Source organism: Ornithodoros turicata, chromosome 4 (assembly GCF_037126465.1).
Source record: "Ornithodoros turicata isolate Travis chromosome 4, ASM3712646v1, whole genome shotgun sequence".
NCBI classification, from domain to species: Eukaryota; Metazoa; Arthropoda; class Arachnida; order Ixodida; family Argasidae; genus Ornithodoros; species Ornithodoros turicata.
In genome coordinates, this window is record NC_088204.1 from 24486780 (window position 1) to 24509251 (window position 22472).

The following is a 22472-nucleotide window of genomic DNA, read 5'->3' on the forward strand; positions in this document are numbered from 1 at the left end:
GTATAAGGCATGCACTGTGCCCTTAGGGCCCTTATCATATTTATATACACATATTGCGAGACAAACGGTATGTTATCATACCACAGCACAATGCAACATATTGTGTAATGTGTACTCCCTCAAGGTAGTGTAGGCTGTGAAGCAGGCTACTATGTGGAGTTAGCTACTTGTAGAGAGCTAGATGAATATTGGCTTTGTTGTGACGCTTTTGGAGCCATCCTACAGTCATTGGCCATGACAGAGCACCTATCTCAGTCGATGTCAGTTTATTTCCATTCGCCTTACAATGATACAATTCTTGCTTCTGGAATGAGTAAACCTGCAAGAAGCGATGAGCAACCATGAATAGGCTAGAATATTAAAAAAAAAAACAAGCATTTGTCTCTACATGGCTCGTTTTAATGTGCACAAGCTGCACATGTGTTGATACGTGTCTGCTATTTCATGCAAGGTTAACATAAATATTCATTTAGACAAAAGAATGACAAGCCTTAAAAATGTGACTTCCAGGTAAACACAGAGCATGACTATGATATGAATATAGGTTCGGTAGTTCATTCCCTTAATGGAAACATGTGAATATCAAATAGTAATACATTACAATTCATGAAATGATGCATGCATAACTTTCCATTTCTGGTTTCTTTTTTATAAAAGTAGTGCACGAATTAATATTCGTGCACTACTACAAAATTTCTCACTTCACAACAGAACCTTATGATGATCTCAACAGCTCACCTCTTCGCCAGGACTCCCTGGGCAGCAACATCCTATTAGCCATGTTGTTGTTTTTCTTTTTCGGAATCCTTCGTGCAGCCACATACCATGCCTGGAATGGAAAACCAGCTATAAATAACAATGTATTTGAATGACTTCCTCTTGAAGTATTTATTCTAATCAGATATGCTTTGTGCCTACTATGGTGCGCGAAGGCACATAAGTACAACATTTGCAGACGTTCGACGTAAGCAGTTCTTGGAGATCAATTCAAGTACGCCGACTTGCGCTTTTATTTTTGAAGAAATACGACGACAAATTTTAACAAATGAAATATGGCTCACAATGATACGAGTAAATGCTGCTGTACGGTGATGCATTATCGGTATCTTATCGTCTTCGAATAAATTTGTTGTTCCTAAACGCGCAACCAACTAGAAACGGCGCAAACCTACGAACGGATACCGAGTTACATCTATTACAGGCACTTCAGCTGTTTTGATTAATTTAAATTACTCTTATGAGAATCCAACTATGTGTGGACAGCACACTACTAAGACAGGCAATCTACGAAAGCATTACTCACCAGAATTCCTGCTTGACTTGGTCAACACTGCGCGATATACGTTGGGGCTGTGGCGATTCATTCAACTCGATTTTTACCGGAACAACAGGCGCTGCTCGAAAGACAACGACGGAAAATAGAGAGCCGCTATAAAGTCCGCTAATTTGCACATTACAGCACTACAAAGCGATATATGAACACATCGTAAACAGCAACCACTCGCTCACACACACAAGAAACGAGGTACCCAACGTTGCTAGACACCATCCGAACTCCGAAGTGAGAGTAGCAAAACAACAAGATATCAAAACACGAAAGGAAGAGTATTGATCCCCCCTCCTTCTATAGCATGCAAAACGTGATTTGCGCTGAGATGAACATATATGTTCATGACGCGAGTAATTTTCACTTTTCACTGATCCAAAGGAGGTCACGTGGGATTGCTCGACGTTTGCGAAATCAACAATGAAAATGGCGAAACGAAACTTGTGAATCGTGCATTTGCTCTTCATGGTAGCTGCCAAAAAATCGAATCAAACTTATGGGACACTGGATTACAGGTATGTTGGCATCTTTTTCATTCCTGCATATCATTACACTATACGTGAATACATGGTGTCATGTCATGGGTGTCATGTCTCACGATGCTGGGGAAGTAGTTGCATGGGGAAGTGTGCATGGTTCTAGACTTTTAATTTTTGATCGCGTAATCGAAATATCGGCACCTCTCGCATTATGGCTTGCATGTGACCAACCAAGTGCTGTTCCCTTACTAGCGTTTCCTACAAACGACAAAACGAAACATGTGGGAATGTATATTTTTGATTACTCATATGTAACAAGAAAATGTATCGTTTTCAGGTTGCTGCCACTACTCCATGTGCCCGCAATTGTCTTGCGTGTATGATTACACTAACGGCGTCGCCCACCACGGCGGAAGTGTTTTGCGTACACGCGTTTCAGCATGAAGCCTGCCGGTAACATCTGATGTTTACCCTTCGGATATTCTGAATTTACATATTGTAGCTTAGAGGAATTCCGAATGCCCAGAGTGACACACACTTTTAACATTGTGCAGTGGCATAAGCTCTAATGTAGTGCCCCACGAAAATGAACAAGGGGTAGTGGTTTATCCAGAATCCCAAGCACGAGAAGGGTGTTGGAAAAATTGTTGGAATAGTTACGTCATTACAGCTTAACATATCATTACAGACGTATCTGAAGCTGAAATCGCAAGGGCACCCCCTGTAGGGGGTGCACAGGCAAAAAAGTTAGGGGGGGTCTGGATAAAGCACTGACGAGGGGGACTCCTCCACCCCATGTCAAGCCTCATAAAACACCTCCTGAAATAGTTTCCTGGCTATGCAGCTGCATTATTATGACGTAATTGCCATTGTTGTCCATAATTCTTGAATATGTTTCGAATATATGAAAAAAAAAGTCTGCTTGACAGCATATGTCTTATAGTCATCATCAAACAAGAGCATATGTCATTTTGTTCAGTGGCTTATGTACTTTTTTGTAAATTTCAGGTGGACGTAAATTGTAGAAGGCAGCTAGTGGGGGAGAAGATCATGGTCATAGGTCATGTGACTCCTGGAGCTCCCAGTGGGCTCCCTTGTGGAGTACTTTTCAGAACACACACACACACAGTTTGCTCACAGAACCAACGAGTAGGATGTTGCTTGAATTCTGAGAGAAAATGGCGTAACACATACAAATATCGTGTGACACATATGACAATAAAAACATTTTTCACGAGGGATGCATGAAACACTGTCGCAATATTGTGTGCATGAACCATTGTGTGTGACACAAGCCGTGGGGGCACACCGCCTCGGACACATTTTGGGAAGCATAAAACACAGTATATACAGAGCTACTATGGTGGATGCTTCTTTTTTCTTTTTGGCCGTTATGAGACATCTTCGGCCGTAATGAGACTACCTTCGGCCGTATTGAGACCTTGGCCGTAACGAGACGCTTGGGGATTAAAGGATTTTCGGCCGTAATGAGACTTTCGGCCGTAATGAGACTTCGGCCGTAATGAGACTCGGGCCGTAATGAGATGTTACCATTCCCAAAGGCTCTGCTCCTTTCGGCAGGCGACTGCCTGGCTGCAGTCATGAAAGCTCAGGCCATTTTGACACTGGGTGAATGGCAGGTGACTGTATTCATGAAAGCAAATGGATTATCGATCAAACGGGGAATCACAGAAAACACAAACCCGTTCACAGGACCGCTGACCTACAGTGACCGTCCAGTTAACGATGTGTTGTTTTCTATAACTGTGTTCTCGCTACGTACCGCGTTTCCCAATGTCAGTGATCTTTCTTGGAAACATCTAGGGATCTGAAAGGAAACTTGGCGGCACTTTGCCTTTACGTAGACTACTTCGAGTAACAGTGGCTTACCAATGTTCATCTCTGGAATTATTTTGTGGATGAGGACGATCTCCGCACAAACAATCACGCCGAAGGACGCATAACTCGCTGCGCATGAAATTCAAGAGCCAACCCCCACATGATGTTTTCGAAGTTCCTCGTCGAATTTCAGTCAACCATACACCATGTAAGTACAACCAGGTAAGCAACAAATTCGAATAATGAGGGAACAACATCATTATAATTAATAGAATATAGCATATATACTTCCTCGCTTGCTCTCTTTGTATTCATGCTTCTTACCGCCATTTGCAGGCACGCATTCGGCAGCTGCTGAACGGGGCTTCGCCAAACAGTAGACGACGCAATTTCGCCGAGAACAACGCGGCGACACAAGAGGCTCGCTCTTCCTTCCCATGGGCGTACGGAAGATACAGCTCGGGTCAAATGATGTTGGGAAACAAAGCACCCTTCAGCGACCTAACAGAGCAGTTTGCTCACGTGATCAATGCATACCTGCAGCGCATGTTCCACTTGCTGAACCATGCTAACTAATAAGTTAGGTGTTCAATTGAAAAAAGAAACAAAAAAAAAACGAATAAACGGAGCAGGCTGAGCGTTTCTTCTCGTTTTACTCGGTGTATAACATCTTTCAATGGGAATGTTTAAATCTTACCTTCAACGTCAGTTGTTGGAATGAAAAAAAGAAAAATAGATAAACAGAGCAGGCTGCGCATTACTTGGTGTAATGCATAGCATCTTTCGGTGTGAATGTTTAAATCCTACCTTCAATCGAAAAACGAAGCAATTGTTCACTCGCCATTCGGAGATCCCTCTCCCTTTTCGGACGAAACAAGCGTTTGGACGGTACGGTTATTTGGACGGGTTGGGCAAGTTTCCCCCTTTGGTTCAGTTCGTCCAATGCCCACTACGTCCAATTTTTTTCGGACGTACTGAGTACTTGGACGTTGTGAGTACTTGGACGAAATAAACATTTGGACGAATCGGGGTGCTACCCCGGTGTGGGCTGGGTTTCCAACCTCCTTTCGTCGGGCTGACAATGAATTCGCTGAACGATTTGTCGCGCGCTATCCTGTGCAGGATCCGTAGAGCATGATTTTCGGCTATTTCTTCCGGTACTATAGCTCCTCAATATTCCTGTCAATTATCATTAATTTCAGTAAATTCGGCATGCTCTTCACATTGGTGGGGTAAAAAAGTAACCTTTACTTGGCAAATTTCAGAGTTGAGTTCGCAAAAATTTACATAATTAAGCTTGGGTTACATAACATGCACATCAGGAGGTGGCAAAAACCTAGTAACAACAAATGCCCTTGACCGCATGATTCTAGGTGGCGTAGTTTTTTAATTATAATTATATGACACGTTTCCTGGGACACCCTGTATACTGTAGCTCACGAAAATCCTTCAGATGAATAATTCATGAACAGGTGGCGTCATCGAAGAAACATCTTTTTGGTAAAGATCCTTGGGACATCGGCCATGATCTGAGTAGAGAGCGACTCATTTGCATACACTCACTAATTCGGTAAACATCCTTTTAAATTTTACTTCGCACGCGTGCGGGACCTGTGTTTTACGCATCGGGACCTTCAGCGAAAAATATTGTGAGGAAAAAACCGCGTCGACGAATCGTCATTTTTACGTGTTTCCGCGCGCATGAACAGACTGCTCTAGTGCAAATTACATGACTTTTCATTGAGTTTCTGAAGACAATTTGCCAGCCGCAAATCCCCTGTAAATCCTCTGTTTACTCAGTGTGCGAGATACGAAACCACTTTGCACAGAGAGCAATGGTTATTAATTGCAACGTTCCTGATAATATCATGTTGTCTTGTTCGTCAACTGTACACTCAAGCAACAGTGATTTTGATTGAATGAATGTCGCGTATTTGTTGGTGGTTAGGCCTAGCTAAGCGATCATGCCAGAGCAACCTAAATAAGGTTAGTTTTGGTCAGTATGGTAATGTTAGTTCTGGAAGAGTATTGCAGTACACCCCTGGAGGGGTTAGGCAGGCACAGAGGTCCTTGTTATGAGCAGGGATCAGAACCGGTATTGTTTTCGGTCGGGTTCGGGTTCGGGTTAAGGCATCCCAAGCAGCACAATGTACTGAAAGTCGAGTGCAATAGGGGTGGATGGGTAGGTGAAAGGCCCTGAACAGACTCTCGAAACTAAAGACCATTGATAAGACACATACCGTCCACCCCTGTTGCACTCGACTTTTAGTACAGCGTGTATGTCGAAAAGGGGAAAAAAATAAAACACTGTCAAGGAGCCCGCGAAGAGGGAATCACACACGTAACATGAAAAACGGTTAGGAGCAACTAATATTTATTCGAACAAGAACTTTCGTGCAAGAGACTGCACTTCTTCAGGTTACACAACCTGAACCTAGTTGTGTAACCTGAAGAAGTGCAGTCTCTTGCACGAAAGTTCTTGTTCGAATAAATATTAGTTGCTCCTAACCGTTTTTCATGTTACAGGGTGTATGCGATAAAAGGTCAGTCACATTTTCGTGCAAAAAGTGATACCTCCTTGATGCTATACCTCTATCACGAAAAGACTTTCTCTGCCTCAAAGTGAATCATTTATGCTAGAGGAACCTACGAAACGATTGTGGTTACCTAGCATTGTGTAACAAAATAAATATGACCATGCAAACTTTCACCTCCATCCATCGGTATTGCGCATAGGAAACACATGAAGACGAAAGTTTCCGTGGCCGTGTTTACTTTATTACGCTGTGAATGGCAACCACAATTTTTTCGTAGGTTTCTCTGGCATAAGTCATTCACTGTATGGCAGCACAAGTCCGTCTCTCAAATAGATATAGTGTCACGCGCGAAAATGTCACTCACCTTTTATAGCATACACCCTGTACATTGTTCTGCTTGGGATATTGGTGCGGTTCGGGGTGCGGTGGTTGTTAGTATCCTGACGGCGCTCAGGGTTCTCGGCGAACAGGGACACCGGGTGACGCTACAGTGGGTCCCCGGCCACACCGGCATTCAGGGCAACGAAGAGGCAGATTTGGCGGCTGCTGCGGCCCACCGTATCTCCAGAGCCCTGCCCATTATCCTCTCCAACGGGGATAGGCGCTCCTACTTGTCTGCGTTGGTGTCACCCTTGGCCCGCCAGCAATGGCTGCATGACATCACTCAATGGTCGCTCCTCCATGCAGTGGACCCGTCATTATCATTTAGGATGCCAGGTGGCTTCCCTCGCAGCTTTACGACACTCCTGCGGCGTCTACGACTCAACGTCGCCTTCACCCCTGCGTTCCGTGCTAAGCTGGGTTACAGTAACACGGCGCTGTGCCTAGCTTGCCGCACCCCAGCTACGATCCCCCATATCATCGAGGACTGTGAGCGGTACACGTGTGAACGCCGGGTACTTCGACGCCAACTTGAACTCCTCGACCATAGACCATTCAGCTTGTCCAAAGTACTTGGCCCATGGAGCTCCCCTGAACATCAGTGCCGGGCTCTTCGCTCCCTTTTTGTTTTCATGCAGGCCACTGGACTCCTTGAAGAGCTCTAAACAGAACTCCGACCTGTCGTTGCTTCATTCTCACCATAATTCATCCTCTCATATTAACCACTGTGAAATGGGGTAGTGTCCTGTGGCTACCACGGGGAAACATCCCATGTCATCATCACTTCTTCATTTATTGTTGTTGTTGTCGGGTTTAGCTCCGCTGAACCGAAATTATCAGCTTGAGCCGGTTCAGGTATATCGGTTCGGTTCGGGTTTGCTTAGGGAGACCCCCCCACAACACACACACACACAGACAAAAAAAAATCGGTCAGCGGTCGGGACATTTACAGGGATATAGTACCGTTACCTTTTCGGTCCCGGTTTACTCGTTTCATGGGCAGTATATTTTGCTACATGAAAGCGAGCTTACGCTCACCGACACGGTTGCAAGACAAAGGTGTGAGATAACTGTTTCAGGTGAAAAAGCTTTCAGGAAAGCATGTGAAGACAGAAGACAAGTAATAAACGCATTTATTATTTACCTGATATTTTACTGTATTGTACTCTCGTGGTCGTCTCCTGAAAACGAAAAGCGAAGTGCTGGAATCTTTTTGGCAGAACCCGGTCAGCGCCTTATTTTGCTGCGGTAAAAAACTGGCGCTACAGTCACGAACTTGTACTCGCATCTGGCATCGTACAAAAAAATAAACAAACAAACAAAAAAAGGTCGGTCACTAGTACAATTATTTCACCTCTGAACCGATTCCCGAACCGGTAACCGTATGAATTTTTTTTCGGTTCAGTTCCGGTTCGGTTCAGGACATGCAAAAAAATTGTTCGGTTTCGGTTCGGTTCTGGTTAGTCAGAAAATAACGGTTTCTTCCGGTTTTCCGTTCGGGTTCAGTTCCGGTTCCGATCCCTGGTCATGAGATTATGCAGGAAATTCGTGGATTTAATGCGGCAGAATCGCATTAAATTTATCGACAGGAAGTATCGATGAGGTACACCCGGAAGTGCTTGTCGTTTGCCCTGGAGTGGCATCACGTGAAAATAGTGTCTGTGGAGAGAAGTGTGCCCTAAGCAGATAGAGCCATGTCAGTAGGAATGGAACAGGAGACCTGGAAACCAAAATTATTTCGCTTGGCAAAGTTCAACCAGCTGGGCGCCCAAGGTACACCGGCCCCCAAACTTGCTTTTCTGGCCTTGCTTTGACAAGCTCCCTGAGAAAATGCTTTCTGTTGACCCGGTCTAGCTCGACGGCAGGTAGCCTGAAATCCTTTTAAATTATTGGAATGGAATTTGGGTTTTAAATAAATATCGCGAAAATAAATTTAGAATACCGAAAACGTACATGTACGTAAAAAGAAAGAACGGGGTGTTGCCAAATTTCTTGTCATTTGTGCGATTATCAGTGCGTGCCACATTTTGCATGCGACATACTTGTCTGAAATCGTCGGTTCGTGGTTCAGCAGCCCGTGTCTGAATTGTGGCCATCCAAAGTGTTGTACCAAGATTATTTTGAAAAATGCTAGGCTGTATGCCACTACAGTGAACCCTCGTTAATATGACCCCCGATAATCTGACATACGCGCTTTACGACCATACTCCTGGGGAACAATGCAGTGAAACCTCTGCAAATCTCCCCCTTTAATATGACAATTCCGCATTATGACCAAAATTTTCGGGAACGACCATGGTCATAATAACGAGAGTTCACTGTATATCACTCAAGGTACGCGATATTGCCTCAACTAATGATTTCATAAATCAGGAACTTCGAGATTGTGATTTCAGACAAGTTGTCGCATGCAGTACGCCTGAAAGCGGGAGGAGCTGAGGTAGGTGTTACAATCTTCATCTCGCGTTAGTGGGCCTCGTCACGCCATAGGGGGATAGTGCGTCCTGGGCCGACTTTTGTGTCCACATTTGTCAGAAGAACACCAAGAAAAGTAACAGCAGACGACCCTAGAGTCGGAGCCACTACCCGGCAGTCTCCACATAGCGGGCTGGGGCGCTAGCGCGTTAGGCCACTCAGCCACAGAAGTTGGTCAACACCTGACCAAAGCCTGAGAACACCATGAGTCCAGGACGGTTTTCCGCCAATACTGGCTGGCACAACTCACGAGACCATCTTACTTGCACCCTGCGGCTGAGACCATGTTTTCCGGAACTGTTACATTATAAGAACCAATTTCTGCAAGAACAACTTCTTTTCTGTTTTTTTTTATCGTTTATGTGTTTATTTTTAGGACTCTTCGTTTTCTGGTTAAACCGGGTTTTTCACAACAGTCCCCCCTCCCCCAACCGAACTAGTTTTCAAGTATTCGGGTAAAACCCCATATCTACTCGAGGTCCTTGCGGTCCTTCAACTTGTCCGTCTCTGTAAGCCGTCGGAGAAGTGAATCCTAATATCAGCGGAGAGCTATTTGTGACAACCTATTTGTGCTCCTTTTATGATCCCTCCTGCAGGAGTCAAAGACGAGGTTTAGTGCAGCTCAGAGCTGGAACATAAAGCTGTTGTTGTTTGAGGTCTGATTTCTCGTCAAAATGTCGCAGCAGTGGCTCGTTTCATATGTCTTTTGTTTCACGGGAAAATTCCCCGGTGACACATCAAACAGCATACCCCCCGAATTTTCCCTAACCTGTCGCAGTAGTAGCACCCAATGTTTCCTTCCCGAATTAAAAAAATCATAAAACCCGAAAACGAATAACCCTGTTTATTTTGCTAAATCCGTCGAGCTTAAGCCCGCAACTTTTGTTGACCACTATTTTTCAAGATCATTATTTTGTTTGATTTTCAAACCAGCTCCAGGTCAGTAGCCATAGTTACACCCTCGAATCAGGCTCTGTAACAATTACGCCCACATAACACCCCCATGCAAGCTTTTGTTTTGTCCAGAAGGATGTAACAGGGGTGTCCAAAACTATTTACACCCAAATTACACCCTTGTGCACCGAGAAGGGTGTTCAGAATCTTAGAGTGTACTCCATTGCGTATATCACAAACCGCAGGTCATAGTCATTTTTAAAAGATGTTCTAGTCGTGCATCCTTTGCTGATTCTTTTGTGCTTTCGTCCCATGCAGTGAACCTGGTCAGGATGCAGCACCCGCTTCTACATCATCGGATGAAGGCGGCTCCGCGAAACCAGGACAGGGGATGCCTGTCGATCCTCAAACCGGCCCTGACGACAGAAGTGGCCCCATGAGCTCAGAGCAATCTGAGATGCAGGGGAGAGGTGCAGGCGGCCGGGTCCTTTCACCCTCCCTATCTGGCACTACTAACGTACGGCAACACAGTCAGCAGCAGGACGAGGCATCGACGTCCGGAAAAGTCGATACCCCGGAAGGTGTTCGCACATCCACATCAACACATAAGGCGAACACCAGCCACATTGAGATTGAAAGAACGAAGGGAACCAAGAGAGCAGCCTTGGTTGTTGATCTGCCACTGATGCTGAAAGAATACGGAGATGTAGCCTTGACCCACCAGCAAAACTGTCTATTTTGTGGTGAGATACAGTTATACAAAGAAGTCAGAGTTGGACTTATCGCCACTCTGGAGTATCGTTGTTCGAAGTCACCTCTGTGCAGTTTCACTCACTTCGTGCGGACGGAAAAAATGACCGTCACAAACGACAGCATAAATCTTGATTTTGTTAGAGGGTGCCTTTCCATCGGGATCGGGTACACGCAGGCGCAAGAGCTAACAGCGTCAGTCGGCCTCCCATTCCTTTCGCATAAGCTCTACCAGAAATGTGAGAACAAAGTTGGGGAAAACCTTCAATCAGCGACATTAGACTCTATGAAGAGAGCCGCGGCCGAAGAGGTTGAGCTTGCCAAACAACGGAAAGAGTGTCGCGATCCCGACGGCTTTTGGAACATCCCAGTCATTGTAGATGGAGTATGGAGCAAGCGATCCTTCGGCCATGGGTACAATGCGAATAGCGGGGTGGCTGTCATTGTCGGTCGTTACACGCGCAAGATTCTCTACATCGGAGTACGCAACAAGTTCTGCACAACTTGTCGACGTGCTGAGTCGGAGCATAAGGAGCCTCTACCCCACTCGTGTTCTTGCAACTGGAAATCGTCTTCAACGTCCATGGAGCGAGACATTATTGTCCAGGGATTCAAAGAAAGTGAAGAAATGTATGGCCTTAGGTACACTACATTGATTGGAGACGGAAATAGCAGTGTTTTCGTTGCAGTCCAGGAACAGGTTCCGTACGGCCGTTCAGTGAGAAAGGTAGAATGCGTCAATCACATGGTAAAAAACTATACCAAACGGCTGTATAACCTAGCAAAGGATACTAAAACATTCGCCACAGCTGAAGGCAAAGACGCCAGGAAGCTATTGTCTACTGCTAACATCAAAGCCCTAAAAGGTCTTGCCAGATCCACAATAAGACGTCATGCACAAGAGAACACTGCAGTATCGCCTGCTGCGGTCAGTAGCCTGCGCCATCAACTGAAGAACGGCCCATACCACGTATTTGGTATCCACAGCGGCTGTCCAAGCGAGCACTGCTCCGTCAAGAGAAGCGATGCTGTGGAACTTGAAAGCAGAACGGAAAAGGGCAATCTTCTTCTGAGATCCAACATGATGACTGAAATCCAGAAAGCAGTAGACGTATTCGCAGACAGATCCGATATGCTGCTCCTCGACGCAACAAGTAATGCCGCTGAGACCTACATGAGCATGGTGGCGCGTACAGTCGGTGGCAAACGCGTTGACTATGCAAAGGGTAAAAGTTACGGTAACAGATGTCGCGTCGCAGCTCTTGCATACAACATGAGAGGTGCGATATGGCACGACTTCTATCTGCGCAAGTTCGTCGCGAAAAGTCCATCATCCGCTCTGAAGAAACTAATAACATCAAGACAAAAGCGCAACGAACGAAAATGCAAAAGAGCGTTGCGGTTCGACAGGGCTCCAATATCGAGAACACCCAAATTCGCAAGCACCGTTGGGGACAAGGACTATGGAGGACAATCTCAAAAGCCAGATGTGGACAGGACAATTTTTATTGAGAAAGCCAAAGACTTTGTGCGTGGCATACAGATGACCAGCCAGGAAGCTGACAGTCTGCAGAAGTCTACACTAGAACAGAACAAGTCTGATCTATGGCACTCACAAAGAAAGATGAGGATACCATCAACCTCAATACATAGTATATGTCGCCCACATAGAAAAACATTCAAGCACTCTTCTTTAGTGAAGGCCATAATGTATCCCAAGTCGTTCCGCAGCAAAGATTGTCAGTACGGCATCGACCACGAGGAAGACGCAGCATCAGCATTCCAAGCCAGATACCCGAACGTTGAAGTGAAAAGATGTGGCCTTTTCGTCGACCCTGATATACCTTACGTATGCACCGCTCCTGACTGCCTTATCGACAACGACGGAATCCTCGAAATAAAATGCCCTGCAACAGCACAGAATTACATGACCATCGCAGAAACCGCTCGCAACCATTCCATCGGCGTAAAAATATCGAAAGACGGCAGCTTATATCTTCCAGAATCACACAAGTACTTCTATCAAATACAAGCTCAGCTAAACATTGCGAAGAGGAGCTACTGCAAACTCGCAGTGTGGTCGCCGACGGACCTGCAAGTTGTAACCATCGAGAGGAACCTTGCGTTCTGGCAAAAAATATTGCCTAACATTAAGAACTTTTATGTAGGATATATGATTCCTGAGCTAGTTGATCCACGAGTCACGAGACACATGGAACTACGGGATAAAGCAGTGGACACAAGCGAACTGGACGAACTTTTTTAATTCCGTGGCAACTTCATCATCCTGGCAAGCTGCATAATAATGTTATTCGCGTGCAGCGAGTGTAGATATCGTGTGTGTATACAGTCAGTCTAGACCTATACGTATTTGGTGTACTGTACTTAAAATACTGTCTTTTAAATACAATTAGCGGTATTTTGGCACTCTACTTGATACGTTTTGTTTTGTGTATTTGTACGCTATTTAAAATGGATTTCATGGTATTTTGTACTCAATAACCTAATTACATATTTTGGATCTCCCTCTGAAACTTTCTGTGTCTCGTCTTTCATTATCTTGCTTGTTCAGTGGAAATTTCCTGAGTCCCTAGGGCTTGACCCGGACATTGGCCCTTCCTGGAAGCCTCCATTTAGAGATCTTGCCCTGTGTGTACTAATCCTTGGCGGGTGAGGGTTCAATTATGTGTGCCCTGACGCCGAATTCTGACCTCGCCGGGCAGGGACCTGCTAGAAGTTTGCTTTGTTTTGGTCACATATACTTAGTGGAGTTATGTGGTACCTCTTTGTCATCTTTTTGGGACTTGTCTTTAAACGAGTTCTATCACACAGCGGCGGCTAGGGTATTGCGCGGGGTTTAGGTGATTCATGTCACATAGCAGCGACTTGCCGCATTGACCAGTGACTTTTTGCGTTCAAGGATAAATAGTATCTTAATTGTATTTCAAATACCATTCGAAGTATTTTACTCTATCTTAATTACTTCGATTTTCGTGTACTTATACTCTATCTTAATTACAATCTAACGTTAGTATTTATTGTATTTACTTAAATACATTTTCGAGTACCTTGTACACGTCTGACTCAGTCTGCATGCAATGCAATCTAATCATAGGTGGGGAGTAACGCGTTACAAAGTAGTGCGTTACCGGTAACGCGTTCCATTCGAGTAGTGAAATATGGTAACGCATTACATTTGGGAGAAAAGTAATGAGTAACGTAACGTCATTACATTTTTAACTACTAACGCGTAACGGCGTTATGCGTTACTGCGTGTTCGGGAACTTGAAAGCTTGAGCGAGGACCGTGCCTGCAGAATCCGGGAAAATCCCCGATTTTTTCTATTCATCTTCAACAATGACAAGAAGGTCACATCTACACCCACGAAGAACAAAAAAGAAGGGTTGTTGACCTACGCTGGTTGAGGTGTCACCTTTGTTTACCACCTCTGTTTTTCACTCCCTCTGGTATTTTTCGGACGAATGGGGCAAAAGCGGCAGAAAAATAGCCTCTACCCTCTGAACAAGTAACAAAGTACCAAGGAATTGGCTGTTTGGATTTGTACTGTATGAGATAAAAGGTCACCGTCTCTATCAACCTTGACAAGGAGCACTCACTGGTCATTAGGCGTCCTCTCAGCCCAACGGGCGAAGCTCACCGATGAAAATTTTGAACATCAACTACTTCTGCGTTGCAATAAATCGTACATATAAGTTGTGTTCATGCGTGACCCTTGTTTGTGCCCAACATTGCTTGTATTGATTTGCGGAATGCACTTATGTGACTCAACCAAAAATGGTACATATTATAAGGACAGCTGGTGAAGTAATGCAAAAGTAACGGCATTACTTATCAGAAGTAACGGCGTTAGTAACGCGTTACCTACTACCGCAACAGTAACGAATAACCTAACGCGTTACTTTTCGAAAAAGTAGTGAGTAACGGTAGTGCACTACAAAATAAAAGTAACTTCCCCACCTATGAATCTAATGCATGCACAACTTCATACGCTCCTGTTGGTGAGCGCATTGCCGGAGCAATCGGACTGTGCGTGGCTGGCGCTTCCCTTTCATTCTTTTTGCAATAAATATATCCGCCCTCACCCATCCCCCAATCGAAATGTTGTGCAAATCATACCATGGAGATAGGGTGACGGCAGGAATATCCCCATGACTTGCCTGCGTCTGTTATTTCACGTATCATAATCGCACAATTCAACATAAGTTCACGGCCGAAAATATGATGTGCTGCACCATCGGTGCAAGCACGCGAATAACTGTGGATGAAGCCGTGTGGTTGGTCTCACACAAATCCTGTAGCTAGACCCGGAAAAACTCAACGGACATCCATAACGAGCAAGGCGCAAGCAAGATCAACCGTCGCCTTATATGCCCAGTGTCAACAACTTTAGCTGGATTTTTTTGTACCTCTTGTACTTACGGTCACCCGCATGCATGTTATTTGCGCTCACCTGCGTGTACGTGGTGCAACTAAGCAGAAATGAATAACACTTGTCTATGCAGATGAACAGTCCATTTGATTGGCTTTAATTTTGTCCTCTGACAACTAGTACAGATCGCACCGACACTTAGGAATGACCCAGACCCAGAGTACGACCCAGAGTACATAGAAGTGGACTTAGGAACGAAGAGAAGCACATGCACGATAAAATTCCATAAACAGATGGTCTGATTTATGACGAACAGAACCTGCTGTTGTATATAACACAGCCGCACACGGCGTTCGAAAAGTCCTCATGAGTGGAATGCTACACAATAATAATGGTACACAATTCACGCGTCTTTCCGACACACTTGTTCAAAATCAAGGCACGTCTTCTCGTTCTCAAGCCACATTTCACGGCGATCCTTCCCGTAGCGGCCGCTCAGTTACATCCTCGACACCTCATCACCCGCGCATCGACTTGTGTTGGTTGCATGACATGTCAGCACATCTTGACCATGCCAGATTCAGGTATGAATACTGAAAAATATATCGCTCCATATTTGGGCTGAAGCATACACTGGGTCGTGAACCACTGTAATAAAACAAGCGCACTCCCGAAAACATCACGCAACTGACACACAGAAAGTACAAGTCGTACCTTCTCTTCAACACCTATTTGTATCGTGCATTACGCCACGATTACGCCAATTTATGTCCTACTGATTGCAGCCGAGGTCGCAGTAACAGGCCATGCGTGAGGAATATCGATGCACGACGCTGACGCCGGATAGAGCAGGCAAAGTCATTCACCATGATAAGACACGCGCCGTTCTGGCCCGTCGCCAAGGCAGGTTGAAACAACAACCTCACGCAGTGCACGTAGCACGTAGCCACGTAGCCGTTTGCCTTCCCTCTCGCTCTCGCACCTCCCATCTCGATGTATCCCCTCTCCCGGAGCGGAAGCCCACTGGGGGCAGCACAATGCAGCCTATGCTAGCAGACGACAAATGTCCACACATTTGTCCCATTCATCTTGAATAATACGAATGTTAACGTTGCAACTTAGCTTGTACTGTCAGCAGGGGACACAGATGCACGTCCTGACATATTTTTCAGGCGTTTATTTCGTCGCTGAAAGGTCAGAGGAAGTAATTTCTGCTGCTCCCATAGGACTCCATGTATTCGCATTCACAGAAACAAAAAATCGTCTAAATTCGCCTATTTGCTGTATTCAGATAAAAAATATGTCAGGACGTGCACAATTTGCCCATGTATTACCAGCTCGGCGTACTGCTCCATTACTGCAGTAGTTTTCGAGATGAACTTCCCAAAGCAATGCCCCTAGAGAATACATTGGGTTGATTCCGCCTTTTAAGTAGGAAGTGCTCGAGTTCGATTTTCCAATCTCTTCCTTCAGTGTTGGCTGCTCGGGCAGTCTTGTTTATGGTACGCATGAGTCTCTCCACTTCCCCATTTGCCTCCGGCCACAAGGGAGTAATTAAGTGGTGGTGGATCCCCAAGTCTGCCATGAAGTATTTGAATTTGTATCCTGAGAAGGGGGGTCCGTTATCTGTTTTCACCTTGACAGGCATATCGAAAAGGGTAAAAATGTCTCGTAGAGCTTTGGTTACTCTGTCAGTGTCCAAAGACTTTAGAGTCCGTATTACAGGAAATCTTGAGTATTCATCGACGAGCACTAACAGGTACTGTCCATCGGGAAATGGTCCTGCAAAATCTAACGCAAGATTTTGCCACGGTCCTTCAGGCAGTTTAGTCATTATTATAGGTGTACGTATGTTTTCTTGCACGACGGCTTGGCAGGGTATGCAGGTCTTCACAGCATTTTCTACTGCTCTATCGATTCCTTTAAACCACACCTTCTCACGGAGAAGCTGCTTTGTTTTGCGAATCCCCATGTGTCCTCGATGGGCTAGTTGAATTACTTTTTTCTGCAGGGATTCAGGGATGACCAGTCGATTTCCTGAGTATAGCTCCTTTCGCTGTCACTGAGAGTTCATTTGCGATGGCCTTGAATGGACTTATTTCTTGTGTCCATGAGCTGTTACTGCAAGGTTTGGTCTGTAATACTTCTGACAGTTTGCTCAGGATTGCATCGTTCTTTGTTGCTTCTTCTATCAGTTCCAGAGTTAGAGCTTTTGGACATGCTTGCTGGGCTATGTGGTTGACATACTCCTCCACTGCAGTTTCTTTCAGTTCCTTGTCTTCCACCACGTTTCGTGATAAGAAGTCAGCAGGGTTGCTTGACCCTACAATGTGTCGCACTTGGAATGTGTATTGTTGTAGCTTCAGCAGCATTCTTTCCATTCTAGCTGATACCATGCACCTTGAGTTTTGAAGGATACTCACAAGTGGTTTATGGTCTGTCTGTACTGAGAACGGAGCACCATACAGATACAGATGAAAGTGTGTGATGGCTGACAGGATGGCTAGAAGCTCTCTCTCTATTTGTGAATATCTTTGTTCGACTGGAGAGAGTGGTCTACTGTGGTAGGCAATCACCCGAGATTTGTTTTTTTCTTGTTACTTGACTCAAAATAGCTCCCACTCCTTTCGGTCCTGCATCCACAGTGAGCTCTGTCTTGTGTGAGGGGTCAAAGTAGGCTAGCTTTCGTTCTTCGGACATCAGCTTTTTAGCTTAATTGAAAGCATCGCTGTGTCTTGCTGTCCAGAAAATTCCACCCCTTTTTTGGTGAGTTGTCGCAGTGGCTCCACTACTTGTGCTAACCTTGGGAGGAATCGGGCACAGTATGTTACCATTCCCAAGAAGCTTCGGATCTCACGCACATCCTTTGGCTGAGAAAGTCTGCATATTGATTTCACCTTTTCTGGATCTGGTTTTATGCCTTCTGATGTAAAGAGCAGTAAAAAGAATTTCAGGGAGGTCCTTCTGAACACACATTTCTTGGCATTTAGCACTAGTCCTGCTTTTGACAGTCGCTGGAGCACTAGATGGAGTCGTTGATTATGTTCCTCTATTGTCTTTCCTGACACAATAATATCGTCACTTGCGTTTATAACTCCCTCTACACCATTGATGACTTGCCGGATCACTTCTTGGAAAACCTCAGCGGCAGAGGATATGCCAAAATTTAACCGCTTGTAACGGTATATTCCACAGTGGGCAGAAAATGTGGTTATGTGTCGGGAATCCTCTGCTAGTTCCAGCTGATGATACCCATCTCTCAAGTCAAGTTTGGAGAACATCTTTGCTCCGCTCACGGTGCAGATGATGTCATCTATTGTGGGCATTACATGTCGTTCACGTTTGATGGCCTTGTTTGGTTCACGCATGTCCAAGCACAGTCTTATCTCCTCCTTCCCTGGCTTAGGCACAATTACTAGGGGGGACATCCAAGGTGTTGGCCCAGACACTCTCTCGATGATGTCACCGTCTTCTAGTTCTTTCAGTTTCTCCTCCACAGCTTTTCTAATGTGAAGCGGTATCCTTGTGTGTGGTTGGGCAACTGGTATAACCGAGGGGTCTACATGCAGATGAACTTGCAGATCTTTGAGCTTTCCCATCCCTTGAAATAGTTGAGGGAATTCTTCTTGTGGGTCTAGTGTCTGCTCTGCATTTATGTTGAAGGTTATTTTTATGATACCTAAAGCATCTGCAGTCTCGTAACCAATGATGTTTTCAGCCACTTTGTTCACCACTGCCACTTCTGCCGGCTGTCTCTTGTCTCCAACGTGAATCTCTGTTTTGAATTTTCCTATGATGGGCAACTTGGCGTGGCTCCCATAGGCAAAGTACTGTGTGCTGGTTGGAGTAAGTTCCAGGTCGCTTTTTAACTGGATCTTTTGGAAGGTCTCGGCGTCCACAAGGTTCACCGACGAGCCAGTGTCAATGAGTGCTTGCGTGCTCACAGGTCCAATGTTGACTCTGACCTTTGGTAAGGTTTTGTTCGCTGTCCTTACATTGTATATCGAGTTGTCATCGGAGCTGTCTTCTTGTTCTTTTGACGTTATTGTTTTCACGGATGGCTTCCCCTTTCCAGTGTTGTTTCGGCAGTGTTTCGCGAAGTGATGTAATTTCTGACAGTTTGTACATGTTACTTCCCACGCTGGACAAGACGTTTTTCCATCCTTGTGGGGCCATGTGCCTCCGCATCCCCAACATTTTTTTCCACTTTTGTTGCCACTGGGTTGTTTCTTTTTGAGTTTGTAGTGCTTTCCTTTCACCGCGTTTACTTTTTGTGTGTTTTCTGGAGTTCCTTCCATCTTGTCGGCTTGCAGTTCTGCTTGCTCGTGTGCTTGCCCAAGTTCTTTTAATTTTTCTAGGGTGATACTGGGGTCTCTTAGCGCTTGTCTTCTCAACTTAGTGGACGTGATGCCTTCTATCATTTGCGCCAGCAACGCTTGGTCCTCGTTCGCGAACTCACAGGTTGATGCTAGCTTCTTGAGTCGAACGAAGTACTCAGAGATAGTTTCTCCTTGCTGTTGTACCGCTTGCCGAAAGACACGTTGCTCGAAGACTATGTTCTTCTTAGGCTTGAAGTGATCTGTGAGGAGTTTCTTTGTCTTCTCAAAGTCGTCTTCGGCGGTGCCACCAAGCGCCTCGTAAATGTCGAAAACTTGCTCTCCCGCGAAGTGCAGTAGCACTGCTTTTTGCTGTTTCTTGTCTTTGACGTTCGACGCCACAATGAAGTTTTCTAGGCGATTCAACCACTTCTCCCATCTTTGGGCAATGGATGAGGGCTCACCATGTGGTCGAATACAGCGATGGGTGTGACAAATGGCTGCATTGTGCTGTCTTCTCTTGCCCTGGGTGTGAAATCCTCGTCGCCAGTTGTGGTGACTTCTTTGGACATTACCTTCTGTTTATTTAGTAACTCAATAAAGCATTACAATTACGCGGATTACATGGATTTTCTTCGTAGCACGTTTCTGTAGCATGGCCGCCTCCGCCATGTTCTTTTTCTCCTCTCCCTCTTTTTTAGACGCCCTGTTGCCAGACCGCCTCTTTCAGTTGCGCCGATTACAGTACTTCACTACAGTCGCGTAGCGAGGTTGCGCGCAGGGCAGGATAAACGTAACCCCCCGCGCCTCCCTCCCTGCTGTCAGACGCTCTGTAAACAAAGAAAACAAAACGCTTATTTGCACTGCCGAGGCCGTAAATTCTAATTCTCTCCATTGCCGCATTATACTGTCCAAGCATCCTGCCAGGACATGCCGTTCGCGCCTTCTCTGGCGAGGGCGACCAGGCCGGCTGCCTCCCCCCCTCCCCCCCCCCCCCTCCCGAATGGCTACGGCTCTGCCCACGCTGCACAAAGTGGTTCTATGCGGGGATAAAATTGTTACTCGCGAGAGTAGGCAATTAATCGGCGAATGGGTCTTGCGATCTCCGTAAACAGAAACTCCGTGTGGCGTGGTGCCGAGCGCGTGACATTATTGGCTTTAAACACTTAAAGTCATTATTCCAGCTCGTGCGGCAGGGGAATTACTCTTTCGATTAGGAATAACAGTGGAAAGAGTACGGTATAACAGTCCGCTTTGCCATATTTTTTGCGCGGGTAGGTCGAAACCCTTCGAATATGCTTGTGGACCGGGCTGCCTCCAATAAATAGTCTCTCGTATTTTCTCCTTGAAACAGTCAGTTACCTTGACAGTGGTACAAAAAGAACGTGGTTCATACGTTGTGCCGTTCGTGATCTACGAGCAAAAGGAACCGCAATTTACGCTCTCCCACTTTTTCTCCAGAGACGCTGCAGTGGGGAAAGGCCTCGGATTGGTCCCCTCAAACGACCTCCCGCGATAGTTGGGCAACATTGTTCGAGGACACCAGTGAGAGCCCGCTACGCAATTTTCGACGTTCTTGAGAAAGAGGCAGAGATTAAATAGCGCTTTCTTTCATTCATGAATCACGAACGACGCAAGGGATGAACCACACTGCTTTTGCTTTACTGTCAAGGTAACGACATCTTTCATTTCACGAAGATAACTTTTTGCACTTTAGCGCCCCTTTGGTTTGGTTTGGTTTTAAGGGAAAAAAATAACTAGAGATTTTGGCTTCACTTGCCCCTGCTTGCATTGCAGTCGAATATTGTCTTAGGCGTAAGAACGACGACACACCTGCAGGATATACGCAACTTTAGCGCAGTAATGCCTCCCACATCACTATATATACTGAGACAAGTCAGGATGCCCCTTCACTCAATCGCCGCAGACGATTTCAAAGGCATACTTTTAATCTGGCTACTAGGTGTTACCCATGCGGTTCGTCATAGCTACGGTCACAGCTGATTGGTCGACTCCTATTTTGGGAAACCTACGTGATGGCGACTAGCGCTCAGGCCTCATTTACTCAAGGTGGCGTCAGACTAATTGACCTTTCCGTAGCGTTCGCAAGAGCTCTTTTTCTCAGCATGCGTTCTGGAATTGATCCAGAGAATGCCATCCAGGCGACTGAGGTCCGCGTCACAGCGAGACAAATGCATGGGGTTTGGGGCGCGACGTTAGCCGTCTCCTCCAAAACACCCGAAACGCATGTGCATGCGCTTCGGAACGATTTCTGAGCGGCAAATGATATCCCGTGTCCACTTCTGAGTAGCAAGATCGGGTCGCGTCTCCCTGCGTTTCTGTTTTTACCTTTCCAGGACGTTTCTGTAAGTCCAACTGCGATGTGATTCAATGCCTTCCTGGTTTCCTAACATCCTAGATCCACGGTCACGTACAACAGCACCCAGATCTACAGGTCCACGAAGCGCGCATCGGGCCTGAAACTAGTGATGGAGATGTTCATCACTACCATCCTCATAGGACTGGACGACGAGCAGTCTACGTGCGTAGCCAACCCCAAGAGTACGGGGGCGGCGACTAACACCAAGTACCCACTTGTCCTGTCAAGTGGATTTCACCTGACCAACTTCATCATGGTAAGCAGGAGTCGAAGGACAAGTGTGTATCTTGTGTTCAAGGTGCTATTATGAACGTAACAAAATATGGGTTAGACAACGCCGAAAACACGCAGGACCAAGTGCGTACCCCGTCTGACATGTCGCCTACTTTGTCACCTTTCGCAATGGTGCTATCAATGAATTTTGCTTCTTTCTTGGAACAACGTTCTAAGCATATACGAATACAGAAACATGAAAACATTTCTAAACGTAATCATGAAAGTCACCAACTATACAGACGTGTGAGCCTTCCTCTTCGCCTACCCTCTTCTCCCACCCCTTTTATTCCTTCCCCGAGCAACGTGCTGCCAATCCAGGCAAGCAGACCCGTCGAAATCGCCGCCCCCCCCCCCCATCCCCCTCTGTACAGACCGTTTTCAGTCTGCCGGGGGTGGGAGGGTGGGGAGTGGACCTCGTGAGCCCCACC

General features: G+C 45.8%; 1 protein-coding gene and 1 long non-coding RNA gene across 2 annotated transcripts; both read right to left on the reverse strand.

Annotated features, from left to right (window-relative positions):
* Positions 1-251: 251 nt before the first annotated feature.
* LOC135392829 (uncharacterized) lies at positions 252-1627 on the reverse strand. The gene is made up of 3 exons (XR_010422244.1): positions 1304-1627; positions 739-829; positions 252-319 (listed from the first exon to the last, which is right to left on the reverse strand). It is a non-coding gene; the product is annotated as an uncharacterized LOC135392829 (long non-coding RNA).
* A 15460-nt stretch (positions 1628-17087) lies between these two features.
* On the reverse strand, positions 17088-21802 carry LOC135391438 (uncharacterized protein K02A2.6-like). Its single transcript, XM_064621695.1, has 3 exons — positions 21738-21802; positions 17875-19827; positions 17088-17472 (listed from the first exon to the last, which is right to left on the reverse strand). Exons 1-3 carry the CDS (start codon positions 21800-21802, stop codon positions 17088-17090), a joined length of 2403 nt encoding a protein of 800 aa, XP_064477765.1.
* Positions 21803-22472: the final 670 nt, after the last annotated feature.

Coding starts and splice junctions, on each gene's coding strand:
- LOC135391438 (XM_064621695.1), bottom strand. CDS start 21,802: ATGTTAGGAAACCAGGAAGGCATTGAATCACATCGCAGTTGGACTTAC. Junction 19,828..21,737: donor TACAGAAACGTCCTGGAAAG/GTAAAAACAGAA, acceptor CATTGCCCAAAG/ATGGGAGAAGTGGTTGAATC. Junction 17,473..17,874: donor TGTGCCCGATTCCTCCCAAG/GTTAGCACAAGT, acceptor TCAAAACTCAAG/GTGCATGGTATCAGCTAGAA.